Source organism: Sturnus vulgaris, chromosome 8 (genome assembly GCF_052056855.1).
Source record: "Sturnus vulgaris isolate bStuVul1 chromosome 8, bStuVul1.hap1, whole genome shotgun sequence".
NCBI classification, from domain to species: Eukaryota; Metazoa; Chordata; class Aves; order Passeriformes; family Sturnidae; genus Sturnus; species Sturnus vulgaris.
The window spans coordinates 27,182,981-27,206,956 of record NC_142250.1 but is presented as its reverse complement, the minus strand read 5'-3'; the positions used below and the strand labels follow the sequence as shown (position 1 = coordinate 27,206,956).

The 23,976-nt window shown below is 41.5% G+C and overlaps 1 protein-coding gene across 3 annotated transcripts in view; it reads right to left on the bottom strand.

Moving 5' to 3' along the window:
* Positions 1–2,273: 2,273 nt before the first annotated feature.
* The window catches only part of SORCS3 (sortilin related VPS10 domain containing receptor 3), a 268,807-nt gene continuing 247,104 nt past the window's right edge, over positions 2,274–23,976 (bottom strand). For all 3 annotated transcript variants that reach the window (XM_088169308.1, XM_088169310.1, XM_088169309.1), the window contains 7 exons: positions 19,995–20,118; positions 17,324–17,436; positions 15,383–15,514; positions 13,437–13,536; positions 11,301–11,406; positions 7,156–7,316; positions 2,274–6,568 (listed from right to left, as the gene is read on the bottom strand). In XM_088169308.1, the coding sequence (XP_088025434.1) occupies positions 6,504–6,568; positions 7,156–7,316; positions 11,301–11,406; positions 13,437–13,536; positions 15,383–15,514; positions 17,324–17,436; positions 19,995–20,118 (801 nt within the window). In that variant the 3' untranslated portion in view covers positions 2,274–6,503. The remainder of the gene's footprint in view (positions 6,569–7,155; positions 7,317–11,300; positions 11,407–13,436; positions 13,537–15,382; positions 15,515–17,323; positions 17,437–19,994; positions 20,119–23,976) is intronic.

Sequence of the window (23,976 nt, the reverse complement as noted above, 5' to 3'; positions counted from 1 at the left end):
AGACTTCAGAAATTTCCTGTGCTGAAAGCATTAAATGATTAACCAACCATGTGCCTCTCACTGTGCCTTCTGGTCAGCCACAGGATCCCAGCCAGCCGGGTCCACCTCTCTTCTTCTTCCTCCCTCTGCTTCACATCTGGCTTCCAGCTTTTCTCTTCTTTTTGCCTTTCAGGTTCATATAGCCAATACAAGATTTTAAAAACACACATCATCATAACATTTCTGGGTAATTTAATAAACATGGTTCTCCTTCTTTCCCACTATGTCCCTGTATGTGATTTTTTATTAGTAGTAGTATTACAATCTCCCCTAAATTTTGGTCTGAAAACTGCTTGACATACACAATAAGGCATTAAAAAGGATTTATTCCATCCTTGAAGTATGCATGTAACTCCTCTTAATGTGAGAGCTCAGAGTGGTGTAAATCAAGACTAAATTCACTGATATCAGGGGGCCTGAACAGGTAGAACCAGCATAAAGCAATGGCAAAACAAATCTTTTTATATTTATCAAGGGTAAAATCTCAACACCAACAGCACAATCACCTTCTGTCATACCTCTACCTGCACAACTACATTTAAAATACTGTCAATTGACCTATTAATAATAATTTTTTTGAAATTCAGGAAAAAATTATTTTTTGTTTTGCAAGGACAAATCTTTCTTTTTTGCTCACACACACACAGGAAACAGTTCCTAGTGAGCAATTGTTCTTTCCTCCATGACCCAGAATAAACTCAGCTCTATGGTCTCATATAGAAACATCAGCAGATTTGGATAATTAATGTTTCAGGGTCAAGGGAAAAATGTATAGATAAATATATTTAAAGGTTTTGAAAGCTTCATGGCAGCAGTCCAGTTCTGCTTTCCTTGCCTTTATTTGCTGTCTTCGGGGAAAAAAAGTAGCCCATAAAGCTTAGAAAAGTGATCTGTCTCTGGGTCTGGGGTTCCTGTCACCTGCCATTTCCCTGATGTAGCACCATGATATACAACAGCAAACCAGCACTCAAGTGATGTATTACAATAATATCTCAGTAATGCAATGGTGCTTTGATAGACCTTAATAATCAGAGTACTTCAGTGGGGAGAGGGCCAAGGGAGAAGGAAGAACCCAGGCAGAAGGCAAAGCTAAGCACAGCCTCAGCCTGTGGAAGTGCAGTGCCATGAGTGAAACAAGACAGTGATGAGCTGACTCTAGGAGTGGGTATGATGCATTTTCCTCAGCAGCACCACATTCCCCGATAGAGGGGTATTTGGCACAAGCATGACAATTTCAGAATGTAGTAAACAATGCTTACGCTGCCCTTAATAAAGGGAGTAAGAGGTCCATCCATCACAGAAAAAACAGCTGGATTCAGGCAGATTGAGCTACTGCTCATGTTGCTGGGCTATGAAGTTTAAGTGCCTGCACTTGACTTCACAGCTGCACTTAGCTGGGTTTCTGAACAGTTGAGCACTGGGTCTCAGTGGTATCTTGTTAAGCCATGGCAATTTCACCCTTTGTGTTTGTCTGTCGATAACTTGTAGTTCAGCATCCTGCAAACACAAGTGTTACACTATCACTGCTGTAAAGAGGGGCAGACACAAATATTTCAAAAGCTGAGAGGTCTTCTGTGATGCTGAAAGCATCTCATACATCACACTCAGGGATGGCCAACCTAGTCCTTCATTGCCTGACTTCTTCATAAAGGAAAAACAGAAACAACTGCAGTTTATGGACCTCGGACCAAAGGAAAGGAGGGAGGGTGGGGTGTGCATGCATGCGTGTCCATGGGTGGAGATGCTGATACATATCCAGAGACATATTTCCATGCTCTCTTTTCTGTTTTTCAACAGTCCCTTGTGCCAAGGACTGAAGAAATGTTTTCTTTATTTTCTTTTCTTTTCCCACATTTCCACTTTACAGTCTCTTACAAGCTAAAATCAGATAGGTGAGGACATGGAATTTATGGGGTTATGCTTGTACAAGCAGAGTGTTCTCCCTTCCTATTCACCTCCAAGGTTCCAAGGAGAATCAGCCTGTAGAATGGAAAAGTAAGAAGATAATTATTTTTGGAGAGGAGCACTAAGAAGGAAGAAGAGGTAGTTGTTTTCTCTTTTATCCTAAAAATCTTGCCTTAGAACATTTCTCTGTTGACACTCCATGTGCATGCATGACCCTGAACAACAGAGTTGGAGGGATAGATATGGCAAGGGAAATTCAGAAGAGAGAGAAGACTTTGCCAAAAGGAAATCTAAAAAGAACAAGGATTGAAAAAGCAGCCAGGGGTAACTCTGATGTACAAAAATACATTTATTTTCAACAATTTCAAAACCACTGCCTTTTTTTACAGTAGAAATATTCAAATGGAACAATAAAACCAAGAACAGTATATATATATGTATATATATGACTCATGCAGTTGTATTATTGTGTTCAATACAGGTATTGCAATTGTCTGTCTCATTTAATCCTATGAAACCACGGTGGTGGTTTGGGTTTAATGCACTGTCCAACATCATCAGAAAGAATGTGAGGATTCTGGTTTGGTTCATTAGACCTGGAATGTGTGTGGGAGCTGATTGAAGGGAAAGGGAGGAGAACAGGACATCAGGACATCTTTGTACATCTGTGAAACCAAAGTTTAGTCCAGAAGAAAATGCACACTTCTGACACATGCTCTCATTGATGGCATCTGTGTCTGAAACATTCTGTAGCCCCCTGTCACTCTGGTCTCACCTCTGATCCATCCAGATTTACTATTAGGGTTCTTGAGTACCAGTTAAACTAAACAAAGGGTCTCTTCATGGTTTACATCAGACTGTCAGCCACACAGAGCCAGAAGCTGCATCTAGTCTCCAGATCTCATGCATTATTCCTAAATTACAGCTAATCCATCATGGGGGAAAGGCTGGCAGTGATAGAGGGCACTGACCCCAGACTCTTGCTCTCTGTCTCTCTCTCTTTCATTTCCTCTTTTTACATACTTACAGTGTGGGAGCTATTTATGTTCCATTGATGCCATTGCCTATTTCCCTCATTACTCAGGTAAATAATAATCTACAGCTTCAAGAATTTCCATTACATTTTCCTCAGGGGTAAAACTTGCAGGAGGAAAAAATCTGAATTATAACAACCCCAAGTTGTTACTTCCCAGCAAGACTAACAGAAGTGGCCAATACTCCAGTCTGTGCTAACACTACAGCTCAGTACATTCAAAAAAGGTGAACAGGGCTGGCTGCCCAATCCAAACCTTACAGAGGTCCCACGGATAGACAGGAATGCATTAATTACCCTTCTTGCATTCTAAAGGAGCAGATTTCAGTCATGAACCCAAGCTTTTTGCAGCTGCCATCAGCCATGACTGTGCCCTGAAGAAGCAGGAATGACCTGGCAAATGTGGTCCCATGCACACCTAGGGGATGTGCCTGGAGCAAGTGACAAACCACGCAGAGAGGCAGTGACACCCACCAAGTCTTCTGGAGGAGGAAGTTTGAGCAAACATAAGAATCAGTCAGGTTTTTCTGGCATGCAGTTTTGGCTTAATGGATTTTTCTTGTTTGCTTTGTAGGATACTTTAGGATCATTTTGGATGGAAAATGACATTCTAGACAGCTGTTTCTCCAAAAGTGTCATTCAGAAATTTCTCAGCCTTCACTGAGATAAAATTTCTTTTTGAGAAGTGATTTTTTTCCATTTATTTTCAACAACTTACTCCCAATTTTTCCTTCTTACTTTCTCCCATTTGAGACATTTAACAGCAATTTTAAAAAGTCTAAAGGAATAGATTGTAAAAAAAAAAATGTGAAAAGAAATTAAGAAAAAAAATCGTGAAAACTGCAGTCCTCTGCCTTTCTTGTTAAAACAACGAGATCAAGCCCATGAAAAACATATAAAGTTCCAAACAACAATGAAAATTTTCACTTTGCCCATTGGTTAATAAAGGAAAAAGTTAAATACAGAAAATACTGAGTATTTTACATTCAGTCCTCTGCAGCAGCTCACCATGGCAGTACCTCAAATCCTAATGATCAGCAAAGACTGAGATCAGCCCACAGTTTAGCTCAAAGCCCATGGGACCATTGTTTATGCACATCCCTCCCACCTACACCTAAATGGGAAGCTATGGCCTTGTGCTAACAGTCTTCTCACCAGCATGGGCCACTCCTGTAAACTACTGTGGTGTTTCAGTAGAATGGAGAGAGTAATGCAACAGTTTATGCACTTGTGATGGATGGAAACCAAGGTTAAATAGAATAACATCCATTGCTCTTCACCTTGTGTTAGAAACCAGAGCAGAAAAGCGAGTGGGAAAACAGAAGAGAAATATTTTTAAATCAACAGAAAAAAAAAAATCCACAAACCTTACTGAAAAGGAGGAGAACTGAGAATATTTAGTTTTAGTACTTCCAAGAAACCGTTTTTTCCTTATTTTTTGGGTTTACAATTTAAATCTTGAAACATCGCCTAAGTTCTGCAAAATTGTGTTTAATGGCTTTTCTCACCACCTGCAGAGCCATCAGGATTTTAACCTTTGAATGATATTCCAGCCCTCTAATAGAAGGGGCAGGTGCAGCTGAGGCTGGTTTGTAGCCCACTGGGCTGTTGCAATGCAGAGAGATAGCAAGTAACACCTAAATTCCTGCCATCTCCTCATTTCAGCCCAGGTACATTAAAGGTGATTGAGGTCCTGTATCCAGACCCTAAGAAATGATAACAAACATTGTCATCTTCTGTCATTTCTGCCTCCTGTTACCACACAAACACTAGAACATCTTCCCAGACATGCCCCAATCTACCTTCCCCTCCTGCTGGGTCCTACAAGTCAATACTCTGCAGAATAAGGTTCATTTTTGAATGAACTTTGATCATCATCAACTCAAGAAAAATGGATAAAAAGTAACTCACCACTAAGTCAACCTCTTGCCCCAAAACTCCACCTCTTCGTAGGGATATCCTCAATTCAGTGTGGTAAAAAAATTCTAAAGAGCTTTTTCAATACCTTTCCTTCATTAACCTCCCTATTCTAACCAGAAAACACCAACCCACCATGCAGAAATCTCCACTCTGAACTGGAAGCTGCCATTCTGCAGCACTCACAGAACCTCTGGTAGCTCATTAATGTAGGTCTGACCCTTCACTGCCTTCTCCAAAGAGCAGTCCCTAATCACATATACCATGGTCAGCCAAAATTTACTACTCTTACACAACCTAAATAGCACTTCACTGCAGCAGCTTAACTGCAAAAAGCATGATTTCCCCCTGGGAATAAAGAAACTGCAACCTGCCCCACTGTTGAGCTGAGGTTGCATTGGCTATGGCAAGGCTAATATTTGCCCACACAGAGATGGTGATAATTTCAGGATTCTTTTCCTCATTTTCACTAACAGATGCCACCAAGATCATTCTCAGAAGTGGGCAACAGTGACAGAGATGAATAGATGATAAACACCATTAAAATATTCATGACAGGCTCATAGTCTGGCCTGCTAATATCTTTTTCTGCTCCATCACAAGAAATGACACCATATATATATATGTGTGTGTAAAAAAAAGGCTTGTAGTTATACATAGAGAAATAAATTGCTCTCTTTACAGAGAGCAGTGTCAGATTGAAATATGACAGACAACTGGAACACACTTGTAACCAAAGTGTGACTCAAGTGCTCACCAGGGTTCCTGCTTGGCTGGCGTGTACGTGTGTGTGTGTGTGTGTGTGTGTGGTTCAGGTTCTCTTTTAAACATATCTTCTTTTACTAAACATTAAATTATTTCCCAAGAAATAAAAAGCTATGTACAATGTAATTATCTACAGTAGGCCTTCGGCATCCTCGCTATTCACATGCACAGGGTTTGGGCTGCATTCATAAACTCAGGCTTGTTCCTCCACTGCTTGTGGTCCTGTCCCCTCCAGCCAGTCTGCAGTCCAAGGAACACTGACGTCTGTGTTTGCTCTCTTTTTTTTTTTTTCCCCCTTTCTCAGCAGTCAACAGTGCCAGAGGGTGACTGAAATTAAAAGCAATTAAAAGAGGCAAGATCCTGCAAAAAGCTGAGACATGCATGTCACTGGAAAGCAAGGGATGTTGGCATGTTGCAGAGCCTGGTCCAACAACCCAGTCTGAACCCTCTGGCAGGATGAAGCAGCTGATTCATGACTTATTCTGAAAAGGGCTGAAAAGGGACAATTTATTTACAACATATTGCCTAAGGTACAACACCTATCTGTTGTATTTGAATACTTAATTCCCATTCTGTATTTAACAGGAAGCTGGCATTCAAATCTCATTGCACATTTGACTCGTTCTTTGCTTTTTATTTCTAATCTGATGTGTATTCCCTAAATATGAAAAACCTCTGCTATTTATGAATGCAGCCCTGGCAAACACAAAAAGCCCACCCCATTCCCTCCCAAATAATAATAATGACATATAACTCTTTCTTTTTTTCATAATAATAATAATTATAACAATAATAATTACAAATAAAAAGTCAGAAACGCTGTAGATCAAGTGGATTCTCAGTATTAAACACTAGTGCAGTTGGGGATTTCCTTTGTGCTTTCACTGTTGGCAATTGTTGAGATGCTTCCTGTGGAGGAGAAAATGGAGAAGAGAATCAGTGCAGTGGCTTCAAAGTTTGGTCTATATTGCTTCTCACTCCTCTTTAGGATGTGGTAGTGTAAGTGCAAAGCCAGAAAAGATGCTTAAAAGTAACACATTCTTTTATGTGTTTGCAATAAGCAGGGAGCATGCAGAAAACTCAATTACTATGGCTCAGCTGACCAGCAGTGAACTCATTAAGCTCTTAGGGACATATTTGCTTGTAATTATAGCACACCAACAGTGTGAGCCTGGCTCAGCTGATTCTTCTGAGGGTGCAGAGATTTTGGCATCCTCCACAGGAGAGGCAGGGTCATGAGCAGGAATAGGTGTGAGCCACAGTTATTACTAACTTCTTTATACCTACTGCTGGTGCCAGGTTCCTACCCTGAGAAAAGCTGAAAAGGTGTAAGAGAAACTCCATTACCCTGCTGCTGAGAGAGATTTACTCCCTGTCTCAGTGCCTCAGGACTCTACTTGTACCTGGGGTCACAGACACTGCCTCTCCTGATACCCAAAACACCAACACCTTCACCCAGACTGTGAAACAAAACTCAGCTGAGGGCTGTCTCTCACCCATCACTCGTGTGTCCAGCTCTTTGTCCATCAGCTCCTCAGGGTCTGTGAACTCACTCAGGGTGATTTTGGGGGCATTTTCACTTTGGCTGACAGAGCCAATCATTTCCTGCTCCTTATCATGCTGAACTTGGGCATAGATGTTAATCCAAGGGATTTTCCTGCATAGAAAAGGAAAATAAGAGGTTATGCTTTGTAACACAGGGATCCTCAGCATGTCATTTATTAATGAGACAAACTAAGCTGAGATCAATCCTAAAAATGCAGCACTGGCTGTGATGCAAAGTACCACGTAGATACTCATCTCTGAAAGTGCTCTTAGCATCCACTAATTCCAACAACAACCTAAAGGTGCTCCAAATCTCAGGCCATTGTCTTCATATCATGTGCACAAAGGCTCCCTCAGCTGCAAACTTCAATGTTCTGCCCTTTTAAATGAGAAATCATGCACACAGTGGACACTGCACTCAGCTCAGAAAGCAGCAATCAGCTAAGTACAATCAGCTACAATTGTCAACTCTCTCAGTATTTATTATATGATTAGTGTTGCATTGGAAACCAAAAGTAAAAATCAATTTGGCACTAGCATCAACTGAGAAAAAAATTGCTGGGCTTGTTGCTGCTGACAGGCCCACACTGACTCAGAAGAAATTGTCACATCTGAAAGAGTTATAAAGAATTGTTCCTGCCTCAGAGTCAGAAAGGATTTGGACCTCAAAAGACACATCCAAAGTCTATTTGTTACCATTCCATTGCAAAAACCAGTTTGTCATGCTATGGATCAAGTTTGCAGGGACTTATTTTTCTTTGCTGCTCAGGAAGGCAAGGAAATGAAGGGATTATTTCTTCTTCCTTCTCCCAAGCAAAGTTACCTTGACCTGCTAGAATGATCTTTGAGAGTCAGCTAGGTAGACAGATTATACAGGCCTAGACAGACAGGCAGTAATCCCTGCAGGAATGCAAGATTAAAATGAGACACCTGAAAAGGAATGTGTAAAGTATCATGGGGGTTGCCAGGATTATCTGCATTGCCTGTTGGAAGTGTGCCTGTTGGAGCACACTGCTCCAATAAAGAAAATTTGGAGAATATTTTGAGTTCCTTAAAGCACACAGGAGTGAGAGAGAAAGAAGTCATATAAAATGCCATATCTTTATGCTGATCTCTCTGCTGTTGGATATGTCAGAGACTGAAAGAGGTGGAAATTGCCGCAGCTCTCATGAATTCAATAGATCTATGCTGATTTTACTCCAGTGAAGTTCTGGCCTCAACCAACTTGTGTTATTGGCTTGATTTGGCATTCTGTTCTTAACCAGCATCAAGCCAGGACATATTTGGGATGTTCAGCAGCAGCCAAAGCCAACAGATCTCATGATCTTCTCCCTTTCTCCTACCTTCTAATGTTTAAATATACCTTAAATGCCACCAGAAGATACAGGAACTACACAGCAAGTGAGTGAGAACTAATGCACTCCCATAGGATGTAAGTGTCCAGAATTTGTCTGGAGATGTATAGAGACACGAGAACATGCATGGAGATAGTGGAAGACAGTTCTACTTCCAAAGAATGCAATGGCAGAGCAGTGATAATCTCTGAACTTCGAGTGGAAAGGTGAGAAAAGCACGCTAGAATTGTGAGGCAGAGAGCCAAGGTACTTCAAAGAGTTAGGGAAAAAAGAAACTGAGATGGCTGTATATGTGTGAATGCATGCCCAAATACCTGATCGTGCTGTGCCTCCCAGCACAGACACAGGTGGCCACAAGCACACAGTTCTGCACTGCTGTCCCAGGACACACACATGGACTTCCCCACAGCCCCACCACTGCTCAGCACTCTTACACACACACTGTTGACTGATATATCTCAATCTTCCAAAGAAGAAACCGCTCTTTTTAAGATTATTTCTGTACTTTTCCCCTCTTCCTTCCTTTTCCACTGGGACCTCCTCAATAAGCATCTCTCTGGCAGCAGTGTTTAACATGCCTGCTGAGTCTATAAATTGACGGACTCCTAATAAAGTGTCTGCTGGTTCTGCAAACCAGCAAAGCATCAAATCTATGAATCTGTAGCATTAAAAAATCTTGTCAGTCTATGCTTTCCCCTAACCTTTCCCTGTAAGCAGAAGTTCTGTATTCAGGCTGGGACCACCATTAATCAAAGAAGTACACGTGGCTGATGGACCTCTGCATCACTGAGAGCTGCAGGAAAGCTTTTGGGTTTGCTCCCCTTTCCCTATTAAGAATCATTACATACTCTCACTTCTGCTCCACTGAGCCAGGGGTTTTAGACAGAGCTGAAAAGTTGCTTTCTGTTCTGAAGAATCAGGTTGAGAACACTCTGTGTATATGACTTATCCTAAACTTTGTCATTTTGATCTGGGTTTTTCCCCTTTGGGACAGAGGGATAAGAGGGGACAGCCAGTTAATAAGTTTTTGGACTAAGGAAAACTGATGCTTTAACCACCTTCCTCCTCACTCCCAATTTGTAATACAATCAACTTTCAGACAGATTTTAACAAGGCAGGGTCTCCACAGCCCTAGAGCACAATAGAAGGCTGATGGCTGCTATACTCAAATCTCAGGGTGCTTCAGTAGTACAAGAGTCAGTTTTATGAGCTGTAGTAGCAGAACATGACCCAGAGAGTGCCAAAGCAAAGTGCATTAACAAGCTCCTCACTGTTCTTTGGCAGCTGGAATATAAAGACCCTTTCTCCTGCTAACTGCTGACCACAGAGCCAAGGACCTCAGGCCAAACCCAGGAAAGCATCTCACCAACATACAAGGAAAAGCCTGTCTTATGCATGCTTGTACCTACATCTTGTCACATCTCCCAGGAAGAATTCTTTGCCTTCCTCATCCTACATCTGGGTGTGAGAGTAATCATCAGCTGCCTCCCCAGCACACTGTTAAATCCATGCCTTAAACAAATCCCATTCCCCTTACAAGGGAAGCTGTATTCCACCTCACAGAAGCAGAGAGAGGATTTCAGGCTGCAAAAGGAGGTCATGCTGAAGGCCTTGAAATCTGTATCTGAGTAGAGCCACACCAATGCTTTCCCTGGAAATTGTCCTGGGCTACTGAATTTAGTGAGAGTGCACAGGACCAAGCTCAAGTGACACTCACTGGTTAGGACAATGGTTAATGAAAGATGGTAGCAAGGAGGAAAAATTTAAACCTGGAGATTAGGCCTGTCTTATACTATCATTTAATTCTGAATATTGTTTGGATCCCACTAACATCCTTGAAGAATACTAGCCTTATCCTGGGGGGAAGAAAAGCTTGAGAAAGCAACATTTAGCTGGAATCTGGACAGGAAAAGCTCTAGTTTTTCATTTAGAGGAACTACTATGCCCAGAACGTTTTCTTTATTTAAAGTCAGACTCAGCTTATGTTTCTAACACAGTGTTTTGCCATAGGTCAGGATCTAGGGACACAGACCATTTTATAGTGTAAGTACTGTACTGAATGCAAAGTTCCTCCTAAGGAGCTCCATCTGCCTAAAACATATCCTTATAAAGTAGACCTTCAGCAAACAGGCCATTCTTATCACATTTTGTTTCACAGCTTGCAGCAGCCAAGTGCTATGGGCCAGACCTGGTCCTGCCTGCTGTTTGGAAGCAAAAGGTTTACTTTAACATCTGTCAAATTAAATCTCAGCACATATTCCCAAAGGCATTTTGATGCTTTACACAATTTTTTCTGGCTTTAAGTCTCCTACCCTTAACATAAACACACCTGTTCCTCTGCAAGATTAACCTATTCACTTTGCAAGATATAAATGAGATGCTGATGCACTAAGGCAGCTGGGTATAGACTGTGTGAAGTCATCCATCATGTGGTTTTTGACTAAGCTTGCTTTGTGTATCTCAGTACTCAGTGAGCACAAAGGTTCCCATTTCTGGTCTGTGCTTTAAATACATCTGCTGAAGCAGAAGATGATTTCTGAGCTCTTGGTGAAGTTTTGGAGCACCAACTTTGTGGTGAAACAGCAGTAGATGAATTTCTCTCTAAGTATCAGAAGTAGGGAACTATGCTCATATAGGCCAGCATAGTTCACTTTACATTTGCAATTCAGGCACAGCTCGGCCAAGGTTTCCTGTAAACCACCCAGAGTCTCTTCTTCCCATCCCAAAGTTTTTCAAATTACCTCTTGAATTTGTAGATTAAAAAAACAGCCAAGCCCACAAACACCACCGACAACAACATCAGCATTGCTGAACTGCTGTGACCCGAGCTGGAATCCACAAGGGGTGCTGCAGGAGGAAAGGCAAAGCATTACATTTATGGGATATTACACGGAAACACATTAACTACTGAGAGCTGAACTCGACTCTGTCACATTTATCACTACTGCATGGCACATGCTGGTTTTGGCAAGACCAATCAGTAGGAAACAAATTGGTTCTCTTGTCCTTCAAAAGTCAAGGCCCTTTTTCAAGACAGTGCAGTCTAACATCCCTGAGTGAAAAGGCACAGCAAGCCACGCTTAGCTGAATGCCCAATCACTCCTGTATTAACACTCTGGGCTATTACTTTTCAGGTTTTTCCAGGTACTAGAGTGGAAATGAATTTTATGAAGCATGGCTTAATACATATCTATTCCCCTTTGGAGATGATACCTTAGAGCATCAATGAACAGCACAACTCCCATCTTCCAAGGATATTCATCTATCTCACATTTGACAGGCCTCACATGTGACAAGCCTCAAGGTTCATCCTTATATAGGACCTTAGAGACTTTTAAATTGAGTCAGTTTTCATAATGTGGAGGAGCCCAAAGCAATAATCCTGGATCTAAGCACACAATACATTATAATATTTTGGAGATTTTGATCCTTGACATTTTGGTGGGCTAAATAAAGTATATTCCTATACCTTGTTTATGCAGCTGTTCCAAGAGCTCATCAGAGCACGCCACCTTAATGGCCTGAGCACTGTGCTGAGATCAAGTGTCTGATGAGAAGTCTCTAATGATGCACAAATGATTATAAGTAGCAGCTGAGTGTTTCTCGTTTTGCATAAATATTTGGCTTTGGTGTTTTACTATTCTCTATTCTTTTTCTGTCACCCTGAAGATAGGGACAAAGTCATGCAAATAGAGTCAGTTCTGATTGCACTGTCAAGTTTCCACACCTAACAGTCTGATCCTGCCAGTATTCTGCTCCTAACACTTCTGACTCTTTTGTGGGAAAGACTGTCATTTCATCCAAGTCAAAACACTATGGGAATGGTCATGATACAAATGTAGCACCTTCATTGGAGAGGGTGCAAGAATAGGTGCAAAACATAATTTAAATGCAGTGCCTTGCTAGAACCACGCCAGAATCTGGAGAATTCCAGCCACCTGGAGACCTCAGACATTGTATCACATTTCTAGTTTTGCAAATTAATCAATTTCAGGCTACTCCTATTAGCATCTGACTCACGTTCCAGAGGAGCAGTTAGAGAGTGAAGGTAAAAAGGCATTACCTGTAGGAAAGGTCATGAGCCTTTATTTAGCCCAGCTCTTGGCTCTCAGAAGAAGCTGAAGTGCATTATTGTGGGATGTGAATCCCAATCTGTCAGAGAGGCTATCAGCAAAGGCACTTGCACAAGATCCCACATTTCAGACAATTGCAAGGGCAGTCATAAAAGGTAAGGGCAAAAATAAATCCATCACCTTCTTTGTAACCATCACTGTTTCATCAACAACTGAGACCTTCATACAAGGCTGGTTTAAATTCAAGGGACTTATAAAGCTTAAAGTGACTCTTTGTTATTTTGTGCAAAAATGGAGATAGGCAGTGTTGAAATTTAAGTAAGTTCTAATTTTTGGAAGTCAATGTTCAGGCACATATTCCCTGTAAGAGGGCTCAATCTTTTCCTGAGTACTTTGCCCCTTTAAAGCTTCTTTGCTAGTCATAACAGCACCAAGCCCTTTGCTAAAGGATTTGATCCAACATCCATGAAACTTAGTAATATCCCTCTGAATTCCACAGGTGCTCAATAAGGACTTAATAGAACACCATTCACCTGGTTTTCTAAAACACTTGAAAAACACCAATGAACTCATTAATTAAGCCACAGGGAACTCTTACAAGGTACTTTTTATACTTGTACAAACTGGAGCATGAAGATGCCCTCGATGGGTTGGTTTCAACACTTCCTGCTTCTACCAAAATGTCTCCATTGGCACATAGCCCAGCACCACATGCCAAATGTGAGTGCTCTGATGTAGACTGATCTCCTGGGGTTGTTTGAAGCCTCAGGACAGCCCCACCTGTGCCTTTGACTCCACACTCACCTAATGTTAACTGAGTAACATACACAACCACTTCAACGCCAGGCTTCAGTTCAAACTGGACCAGGTTCTGGTTGAGAGCATTAAAAAGGATTTCTACCACCTGATGAAATAAGTAGAGATACAACAGTTACAGTATAGAAGATGGCCAAGTCTGCAGAATATTCAGGAATACACAAAGCCCATGAATATGGATGACATCTCTTACTTCATCTTCAGCAGGGCCTGAGTCAGTGGAGAGAAATGCACATGTGCTTTAGGTGGAACTGGATGTCATTGCATGTAAGTCTCCCTTACAGAACTTATCAGACTCTCATTGTGTGTTATTATATCTCTCCTGGGAAGCAAACCTAAAAGGTTAGCATTTTTGTTTTCTTTTCTGGGGGCTAAGGGCAGAGGGAAAATAACTAAGGACCTTTTCACCTTCCACAGTATCCTTTGAGTTTGATGAAACACGTTGGAAAAACACTGACATATTGGCCTTTCACTGGTGTATGATGAAACTAAATGCAGACCTGCATTTCTTTATTCCCATTGATCCTGTCATGCAGCTTCTATTCAAATAAGCTGTTGGGGATGAGACAATCCAGTTTAGGTCAATGGAAAATTTGCCATATTTCTCCTTCACTTAGAAAAGGGGACTTGGACTGGATATACTGGAATTGCTGAGCTAGGAGATCAGCAACCCAGCTCTGATGTGCTATTTGGTTGCCCCAGAGCATACAGTCAGCATATCAGTTTGTTAATGCCTGATCTCCATAGAGTAGTTCTGATGGACAGGGCACAGCTAATGAGTAGTTCTAATGACCCATTCTCCAGGCAGAGCTCCTCAAGCAGAAGGCAACAGGTGCCAAAGTACAACCGAGTAGACTGCCAACTAAAATTAGAGTACTAGAGCTTTAGGCCTCATAGTCAGTTAGTCAAAAATCTAATTGAGATGTCAGCATAACACTGATATGTGAAATATTGACAAAACAGCTTGTTCAGAAGGAATTTTAGTATTGTAGATCCTACTGAACAGGACAGAAATTACTGCAAGACCATCCCTCCAAAAAGCCTTTCAAACCTTCCCACCTCAATGCATCTTTCCTGCACACTGACCACTATAAATTTAAGAGACCAGCTTTGATAATTTCCTAGGACAAAGGAACTACTCTTCAGGGACTGAATTTACTAAGTGAGTGACAAGAATTTCCACTGAATTCACCAGCCCTCTGAATAATTTAATGTTCGATCCAAACTTCCAAGAGTTACTTGGCAATGGGCTCACACATAGTTTGCACAGTGTAAAAATGCTGCATACAAGAACATTAGCTAGAGCCAAGCAGCCTTTCCAGCAGTACTTCACTCCTTTGCCTTTACAGACCTGATTTAATCACTTGGTAATTCTAACATGGAAGCTTCAGCAGCCTAGTGCTGTTGTTCTTTCCTTGCCTGCATATCACCGTTGCTATACATCACTGTAATTACCTATTTATCTAAATGGATGGATATTGTAACTTCCAAATATAGTTTGTGCAGGCCATTCACTGCTGCAGAAGAAAAAAAAAAGAGGTCTTGTTTTGGTGATCTATGAGCTGAAGAGTCTGATTTATTTTTAGTAAACCTCGGTATATTATCTTGCTGCTTTGGCCTCCCTTTATTAGCATTCCTCCAGGGAGTAGAGGGAGTACATATTCAAGGTTCCTTTGGCCATAACTACCGTAAAAAGGACACTCCACTGATTTAGGAAGAATCTCTGCTAGTGGTAAACTGTGACATATCTCAGTGAGGTATTAGAAAATCCTGGTTTTCCTCTGAAAATAATTTTCTTTAATGCCATAAACTATACTACCACAGTCCCAGATGCATCCACTTCCACCACACTTATTTTAAGTACTTCCAACGCTGGGGCCCATCTGCAAATAATATGACAGGAATAAATGTTCCATGAATCCTTCTTTCCTTACTTGCTCCAGATCAGCCTCACTGCTTTTCCTCCTCTCTGTTGTGTTTTTGTGGGGCAGTATGAAGAGTTCAGCAGATGTAGGCAGCCCAGGGAACACAGCTACCAGGATCTGTTCATCAGGGATACCAGTCACCTAGAAGAAAAGCAAAAAGGAGTCTCTAGCTGCTATTTTGTTAATTATGTTTCCATTCACTTCCAGAAATGGCACTCCCATCAAATTGTTACTTTTCAGTTCACTGTAGGTGTTGTGGTCCTAATGAGCTGTTCTGCTTATTTGGTGGGTCATAAATTGAGCTTCTGGTAAAGGTGCACTCTACTTCCTTCCTAGAAGTGAATGTAGGCTTGACATCACCCCTGGGCCCAAAGATCTCAACCCAAAGTCCAAACCTAGCATGTCTCCAGATCTGAATGTTCCACAGAGCCCTCCTTGCTACAAAAGAATAACTGACCCAAAGTCAGATCCAGAGAGTCTGCCTCAGAGCAACCAAATGTGCAACTAACAGGGACAATATGAAGAAAAGTGCCTGCAATCACCTTCTGTTATCAGGCTATGGGATCCATATTTGTCACACATGAATAGCAATGTCCCCAGAGGGAGACTTTACTCCTGGGGCTGGTCAGGAGGGCTGTGTAGAAGTTATTCAGTTTGCTGAGCCAAGACTCTCACAGCTGCCTTCAGCAAGAGCTGCCTGCTGAGGCTGCTGCCCTGCCTCCCCAAATCCAAGCCAGGCATCCTCAGTCGGGCAGGAAGCCTCCCCTCCCTCAGAAATGCTCTGCCACACGAGGTTCATCAGCTCCATTAACTCTCTGGTCCTATCCCACCTCAAACTCCATGGCCTCAGAGCTGAAATGAACCAATGGGGCAGCCCATTCCTGGTGGGATATACAAGCAAGCACTTCTACTTCTCTGCAATCATTCATAGTTACAAGCTAAGTAATTATTTTGGTCCTGCAAACTTGACTCTGAATACAGTAAAAAGCAAAAAAAACAGTTTAAAAAAATAAACTTAGCATTTTTTCAGGATGGTAAACCAAACAAGGAAACTCTTATAAACTGTGAATATTGAGTGGGCTGCAGTTGAGAAAAGCTGAGCAGGAATGTACTTTCCCTGTAAAAATAATCAGCCTCCATTTCTATGAACAGCTGTAGCTAAAGCAAAAAAATCCCAACAAGATACATTTTCGGCAGAATGTAAAACCCACAAAAGCTTGTCTAAACCTAGGTCCTAATTTCACATCAAACTAAAGTCCTTATTTGATTTCCTAAGTTATTCTGTCCCCTTTCCTACAAGAATATGAGTACTAGTTTACATATTCTAATTAATCCCAAAGGAAGATTCAGTATCTTCCACCTACAGAAGTCTCACTTTATCCTATATTTTAAAGGTAAGTTTATTTTCCCTCTGAATCCTCATTTTTTTGCCCCAGTTGGAAAGGGACTAGAGCTTTAAAATGTTCACCAGTTGCTACACTTAGCTGCATGTGGAACTCCTGACTATCAGGAAGAGATAAAAATATCTTCCCCATGTATCCAGAATACTACAATGTGTTTCTTCTGGGATGAAGTGGATCAGCTGTTTAACAACACACAGTAACACTAACCAAATATTTGGAATAGAAAACAGTACATACTGTCATATCATCTTGGAAAAATAAGAATAATGATGATACTATTACGATCTGGAATTTGCAAAATCCTCAGGGATATGAAAAGCTGAAAAGCACACAGAAAGGCTAATAAAAGTAATTGTAGTATTTCCACAAAATCAGCCATACAGATTGGCTCTGTAAAAAGATCCAGCATATTAAGAAGCTCTTAATTGATTTTTAATGACAGTGTCATCGTTGCTGTGTTTACCCATTCTTTTAAGCTAGTATGTCAAAAAAGTGCATGTTTAACAGCCTAGTCAATGTTAGTACAGACAAGGAAACAGATGCTCACCTGTGCTAGTGCTCTCTTGATGACTTTGCCAACATCTTGTCTCCATTCAGGGATGTCAGGGTTATAGTAGTCCAAGTTGGGAGAAAATGACAGCAGCTGAGATTGGAAATACTCTGGAATAGAAAAAGTATTTATGAGAAGATGAAATGGGCAGTGTTTAGGGTACAGACAAGGGTGCAGAAAACAACAGGAGGACCATAACCATCGTAAAGCAAGAGAGTGAGACAAGGCTGAAGGAAGAAAAAGGCTGGCTAACACTAAGCAGGACAGAGAGCTTGCAAGGAAAGAATGCTTACAAAGGACGTTTTGACCTAATGCCAACTTCTGGCTTTCCCCAGAGAAACAGAAGCAAGAATGAGAGAGGTGAGAGGGTGCTTTCATGAAGCCTCTGGGTTTTGCAATTTTGCCATTCAACTTCAGATTCTGCTCACAAGAAGGCTGACCAGCAAATAAGGCAGCACCTGGCTGAAATTTGTACAATTGCAGAGCGAACAATTGCTGTAAGTAATGTTTTCTGTTTACCCTCCTTGAGGGAAACCAGGAGTGGTTAATTCCCCAACAAAGGAGAACCTGTGGTGCTAATGACTGGCTCATCAAGCAGTGGCTATTGACAAAACAATGATGATTTCCAGAATGATTTCTGGAAAGAAGAAAAGCTTCCTAGACTTAAAATACAGAAGGATTTTAATTTTTCTCCAATCCCAACTCTCCCTGCTGGTCTCACCAAATACCAAGTCTGGAATCCTTGTGGAAGCTCGGCATAGCAGATTTGGGCCAGTGGGAGGCACAGATCTAGGATGGGAATCACAGATCCAGGATGGGAACCACACTCTTATAAAAGTGCTCGGTGTAGATGATTCTCCTTTATGTTTTTGGAGATGTTCTGTGCCTCACCTTGAAGCAACTGATCTCCAGACACTTCAGGTAAGTACCATTAATCATTTGTAAGGCACTAGTTTTAGATCAAGATAAACCTGCCAGGGTATAAATGAGGAAATCCACAGAAAAGCAGAGGTGTGTGAGCACCCCATTTATGTGGCATCTTTTGCAAGATCTGCTCTTTCTTTTTAGATGGTGCAGCATGTTTTTAAATAAAAAAAGGATCAAAGAGCACAGGGAAAGTCTCTCAGGTTCTGAAGATTTAACCCAGAGTCAGATAAATAAAGTCTTTGACTTTTGACCCCATGGCTAATTTATTATTTTGAGCAAATTCTTTTCTCAAATTAAGATTACATCTGAATAAATCTCCTCCACTGATAACACCAGAAATCCATGCCTAGATTATTGCCTAGACCCATAATCACTTGACTCAGGACACAGATTAGGATAGAAATTTAACAGAGGACATGTTTACTAAAGGCATCACTTGTTTATGTACTCAGACTTTAACACGTCACCAGACTGAGGGGCTGGAAGGACTCCTTCCTCAGACCAGGTCAGTCTGCAGCACTGCTCTGGATAGCACTATTTGGACTGGATCCAAATGGGTCAATTTGTCTTTGTGACAGAACCCAAAACTTTGGATCTTCTAAACAAAATGGCAACATTTCTTCCAAGGTATTTAAAAACAGAATGAGGAGCTCTCTGCTGAGACTAAAGATCAAGAACCCCTGTGGGTATCATTCTTAAATGTATTTGATTCAGGTTTATTCCAGAAACTAGTGGAAGGATGGAAATTTCCAAGAAGTAAACACTGCATTTTGAAGTGCTCAAAATTATTAAGTAGAAGGTTCCTAATATTTGATAATAGCAAGTCAAAGTACTACTAAATCATATTAACAAATTATTAAAGCCTATTGCATTTCATGGCCAGACAATCAATAAATATCTATTTAGCTGCTGTTAAATCTGAGAATGCAGCAGGACATTTATTTGTATTTAATTACTGAAATAAGACACACACAGTGCAACTACACAGTGCTGAGCTTCAAAGTAGCCCAAGTTATTTGAAGCTCAGGTTTCTCAATAAAACTTGAAGTCCAAAAAAAAAGCTTGTCCTCAAATGCTGGATAAGGAGAATAAACACTGGTCCAGGGCATAAATTATTCTAGAAGTTGAAGCTGCTGAGAGAGCCTCTTCACCCAGGATTTATCAAACCCCAAACAGGGTAAACTCTGTTGTTTGCCAAGGGGTGCTTCCTGAAGCCTGTGACATCCAGAAATGGCAAGAACATACCAACCATTACCCTGGGAAAGTCCAGTGGGCACACCCAGAACTCCAGCTGTGAAAGATGGGCAGTGATACCAACAACAGAGTTGTCGGCCCCTCCTGATCCCTGTCATTTATACAGTCACTAACAGAGACATCACTTGCATTCAGATCACCTTAATGATGCACTGTGACGATTTCATTCCACAGATGGGAAGATGAAGGAAGGCAATCTGGTTCAACTGTTTTTTATTTCTGGGAGCTCCCTGTCTGGGTGTACAGACAGATCAACAGACACAGGAGACACCAGCCACCTAATTAATGCTGAGGTTAGAATTTGGTTAGCTGCCCCATTCTATTCACTTCTGTATTTTGCCATCATGACACATGTGAGCTTCTTGGTCATCATAGGTTTGTCTTCAGAGGTTCCTCCAGGCATTGTCAATTCCTAGAGTTCATTCTGGATCAGCAATGATTGTCTGCCCTTCCCCCCCGAGATGTGATAGCAAAAGGCTGAGGGTACCATGCACTGCCACCTCCTTGGTGTCCTGGATGAGGGTGTTTCCCCCAGCGACTTGCACGGTGACAGTGTTCATCCCCTCCACAGTGAACATGTACGAGATGCTGCTCTCTAAGGTGATGAGGGGCTGTAGGAGACAAACACAAATGACAATATCAAAATCAGGGTGAGATTAACTCAGGATCACAACTTGCATCTGATTTATTCACCAGGAAACAACAGCCTTGCTCCTTGGTAAGGTGTGGTGCTGCAAGTTTGCATGTCTTGCTAAGGCCCAAACACCATCCTGTGAGCAGTGTCCCACAGGCACAGGTTTCTCTCATTTCAGCAAATGTTTCCTGAAATATTCTTCCATTGAACTGCAACCCATTATTGTATGGACTCCTCAGCAGACCACAGTCAGCAATTGCAGAATTAGTGCAGTAGAATGCAGCGTTGTACACACACAGCCAGACCAGCTGCTGTATTTGCTGTACAAACCCCAACCTCAATTTGAAAATAAACCAAAGTTGCAGATGCTTCTTCAAACAATCCATATTGTTCAGACTCAGGGCGAGCCTTTGCTTTTATGAGCACAAATCCATTTATCTCTCACAGGGCAACACTGCTCAGGTCAGAGTGAGCACACCCAGCATTGCCCTGTCCATGCTGTGTGTCTGTAAGCAAGCTGCAGCCACAGGCTGGCAAACTCTGCTACCCAGGCTGAAATCATGGCATCATTCCTGCTGACAGTGCTGACTGAATGTGGCTGTGGAAGGGATCCACACTGCAGCAGCCCATGGGAAGGGCCCACATTGAAGAAATTAATGGAAAACCATCTCCCATGGGAGGGACTCCATCTCACAAGTAGGGGAAGAGTGGGAGGCGTCTTCCCCCTGAGGAGGAAGCACTGGAAGAGACAACATGTGATTAAGTGATCACAGCCCCCATTCCCTGTCTCCCTGCACTGCTGGTGAAGGAGGAGGCAAGAGAATTCAGGAGTGAAATTTAGCCTGAAAAGAAAGGAAAGATGTGGGAAGGTGTTTTAAGATTTGGTTTTATTTCTCATTATCCTACTCTGATTTGATTGATAATAAATGACACTAATATCACAAAGTCAAGGCTGTTAGGTTTGGGGGGTTTTTTTAACAGTAATTAGTGGTACCTCTCTGTCATTACTGTGACCTGATTTTGTTATATTTTATATATCCTGCCCATGTAAGGAGGGGAATGATAGAGTGGTTTTAGTGAACAGTTGGTGTCCACTAAAGCAGGGTCAAGCAACCACAACTGAAAATCAGTGCCACTGATCTGATAACTGGTCTACAGAAATAACTCTTTATTTAGAGAAATCACAAGGATGCAAATAGTGATACTAATCTCCATTGCAAAAGCACACAGAGAACAGATAAAGCCATTGTACCATTGCTGTTGTCCCTTCAGTACACTGTCAGTTTGTTTTCAGAGGAAAACTTCTAAACTTTCACCTTCCAGCTCTCATACTTTATCTCATCAGGCTGCCAGCCTGACTGCACTTCACAACAGTGGTCATTTCATAGTCAAATCAAAATTTCCACCTGCACAGGCCAGACTGGCAAGCACATTTCTCTCTCTAGAACACCACCTTCCTTAGACCCTCTCATCCATTGAGCTGAAAAAGCAGCAAAGAACAAAAAGTCTTATCACATGGCACACACAGTCCAAGGGCACCAGCTTGTGCCAGCCCTGGAGGCCTAGCTAACATTTACTGAGATATACACAGACCCTGGAGAAGCTGAATGGGTCTGCATCAAACTGCAGTGATATCAGAAATCCTCCTGGAGGTTACAGGTTGTGGTTCTGTGCAAAGGCAGATAAGAGAATGTAGTCTGGCCTTTAAAATTACAATTTTTTCTTTTTGTATATGTGTATGCTGGACATTACATTATCATGGATGATTTCACCTCCATCATGGAGTTTTAATATCCAGCCAACTCCTTAATTTTAATTCAAGAACCAAGACCTGGAAACTAACTCTAAATTAAATCAAGTAGTTTAAGGTTCATTTGCTCAAACCTATTAGACACCTGGATACATTTATTAAACTGGACCTGTGTTAATCCAGGCAAATTGGCCTTTGGGCATATTGCAAAAATCAGTACAGTAGAAATTCAGTACAGGAGTTTCAGCAGGGTGGGAAGAGCAGTAGGAGAGTCTCAGCCAGGTCATTTGAGTCTAAGAAAATACTCTCCTGTGCAGCAGCACAGAGAGAGAGACTGCACAGTGACACGAGACACATCTGGTTCTGCCTGGGATGGCTACGGGCTGAACAGGAAAAGAAGCTGCAATGCCTCAGCATGGAAGTAAAATATGTCATCTAATAATACCAGTCACAATATTACACATCTCATCCTTTAATTCAGTGTCCCCATCTTCCACCTCTACTCAGAACACCATAGTTTACTCCTGAGCAGGCACACAGAAGGATCTGACATATACATTAAACATCCCAGGAGGAATTCTGATGTGATACAGACTGCTCTTCTGAAAAAAGGGGCTGATACAGTAACGTCTATATCCCTTGCAAAACCTCTGCCAGAGTTAAAATACATTCCATGAGGAAGCTGGAGATAATGCTTTGTAAAGACTGAAGAGTGCTCTGGGTCTGAGATTCAGACACAGGTAAGTGGCACCATGTTTATTCCTCCGCATTTCAGCAAGGTGCCAAAGTGTCAACTACTCCATGTGCAGCTGTGTCCAAAGGACCCATCCCAAACACATCCACATCTGCTTGTACTCTGCTGCCTATGGGTCTGAAATTTAAGCTAGAAGATGAAATAAATCATATTTCCAACCCAGAAGCAAGCACTGTGAAAACGGTGTGGAAATCTTCAGCAAACACCTTGCTTTGCACCACCTTTTCTAGATTGCTTTCTATTCCAAAAAATCATTTTTAAGGCCCTATTCACAATCAACTTCTATAGTAAGGACAAAAACAGTGGCAGGAAAACTCTGTGCTGGAGGGCTTAAGCAGATGATCAAGTTACAAGCACCTGAATTGTCTCAGATGTACTTTAATGGTTCTCCGTGTGTGAGCACTGAGCCAAAAATATCTGAACTGTAATGTGATTTTGCATGCCTGGATTTCAATGCAGTATAAACTATGTGGAATTACCTGGTACTTGCAATGGACTAGATGTGCATATGTGGGTGGTTGCCATAGTTCAGATAGGGCACAGCAACTTGCCAAGCTACAGTAAATGGTTTTTGCTACTGAGCTCTTCCACTGCCTCAACTATGCTTCCACAAAAATAAGCAAGTTCTTACAGTGAGCTTCCTAACTGGATGGAAAATCCCAGCAGAAGCAGCACTTACTGTTTTTATTTTGCCTCTCCTGATATTGTTGGTAGCTAGGGTAAGAGGTTAAAACTAAGCAGCTTTGTCAAAGAGAAAACAAAATGCTTGTGTGCCTATTTTTTAAATCAAGTTCCATATTTCATGTAAAATCCCTGTTTCTTTCTGCTGCAATTTCATCTCAGTGCACACCTTCAATTGCAAATGTAGACAATGACATGACTTAAACTGCTTTTGTAAATAACAGCAGAAACTAACAACAACTAATAACAGCTGTACATTTCACAACTGTAAGAATGGAGAATAGTGTCTGTCTCACTTCTAAAGCCTACAATAAAAACTGTAGCTAATAGGCAATCCTGCTCTTTTCATTTAAAAGCACGACATCAACTTGTATTTTCACTTACTTTAACTATTGCTAAAAAAGCTCTTTATAATACATACAGTTACAACACACACAACTTGAAAATTCACTACAAAGAAGTCTCATCTTCCTCTCTAACATAGCCAGACTCTTCAGCTTGAAATTCTAGATGCAACTGTTTATTTGAACACCAAGAGCTTTAAAGTACTGTGTTGGAATCCAGCATTATGTATTGCACACTGGCACATAATGGAAACCCCCTGGTTATTTGAACACCAGCAGTTTTTAAACACTGTGTTGAAACCAGCA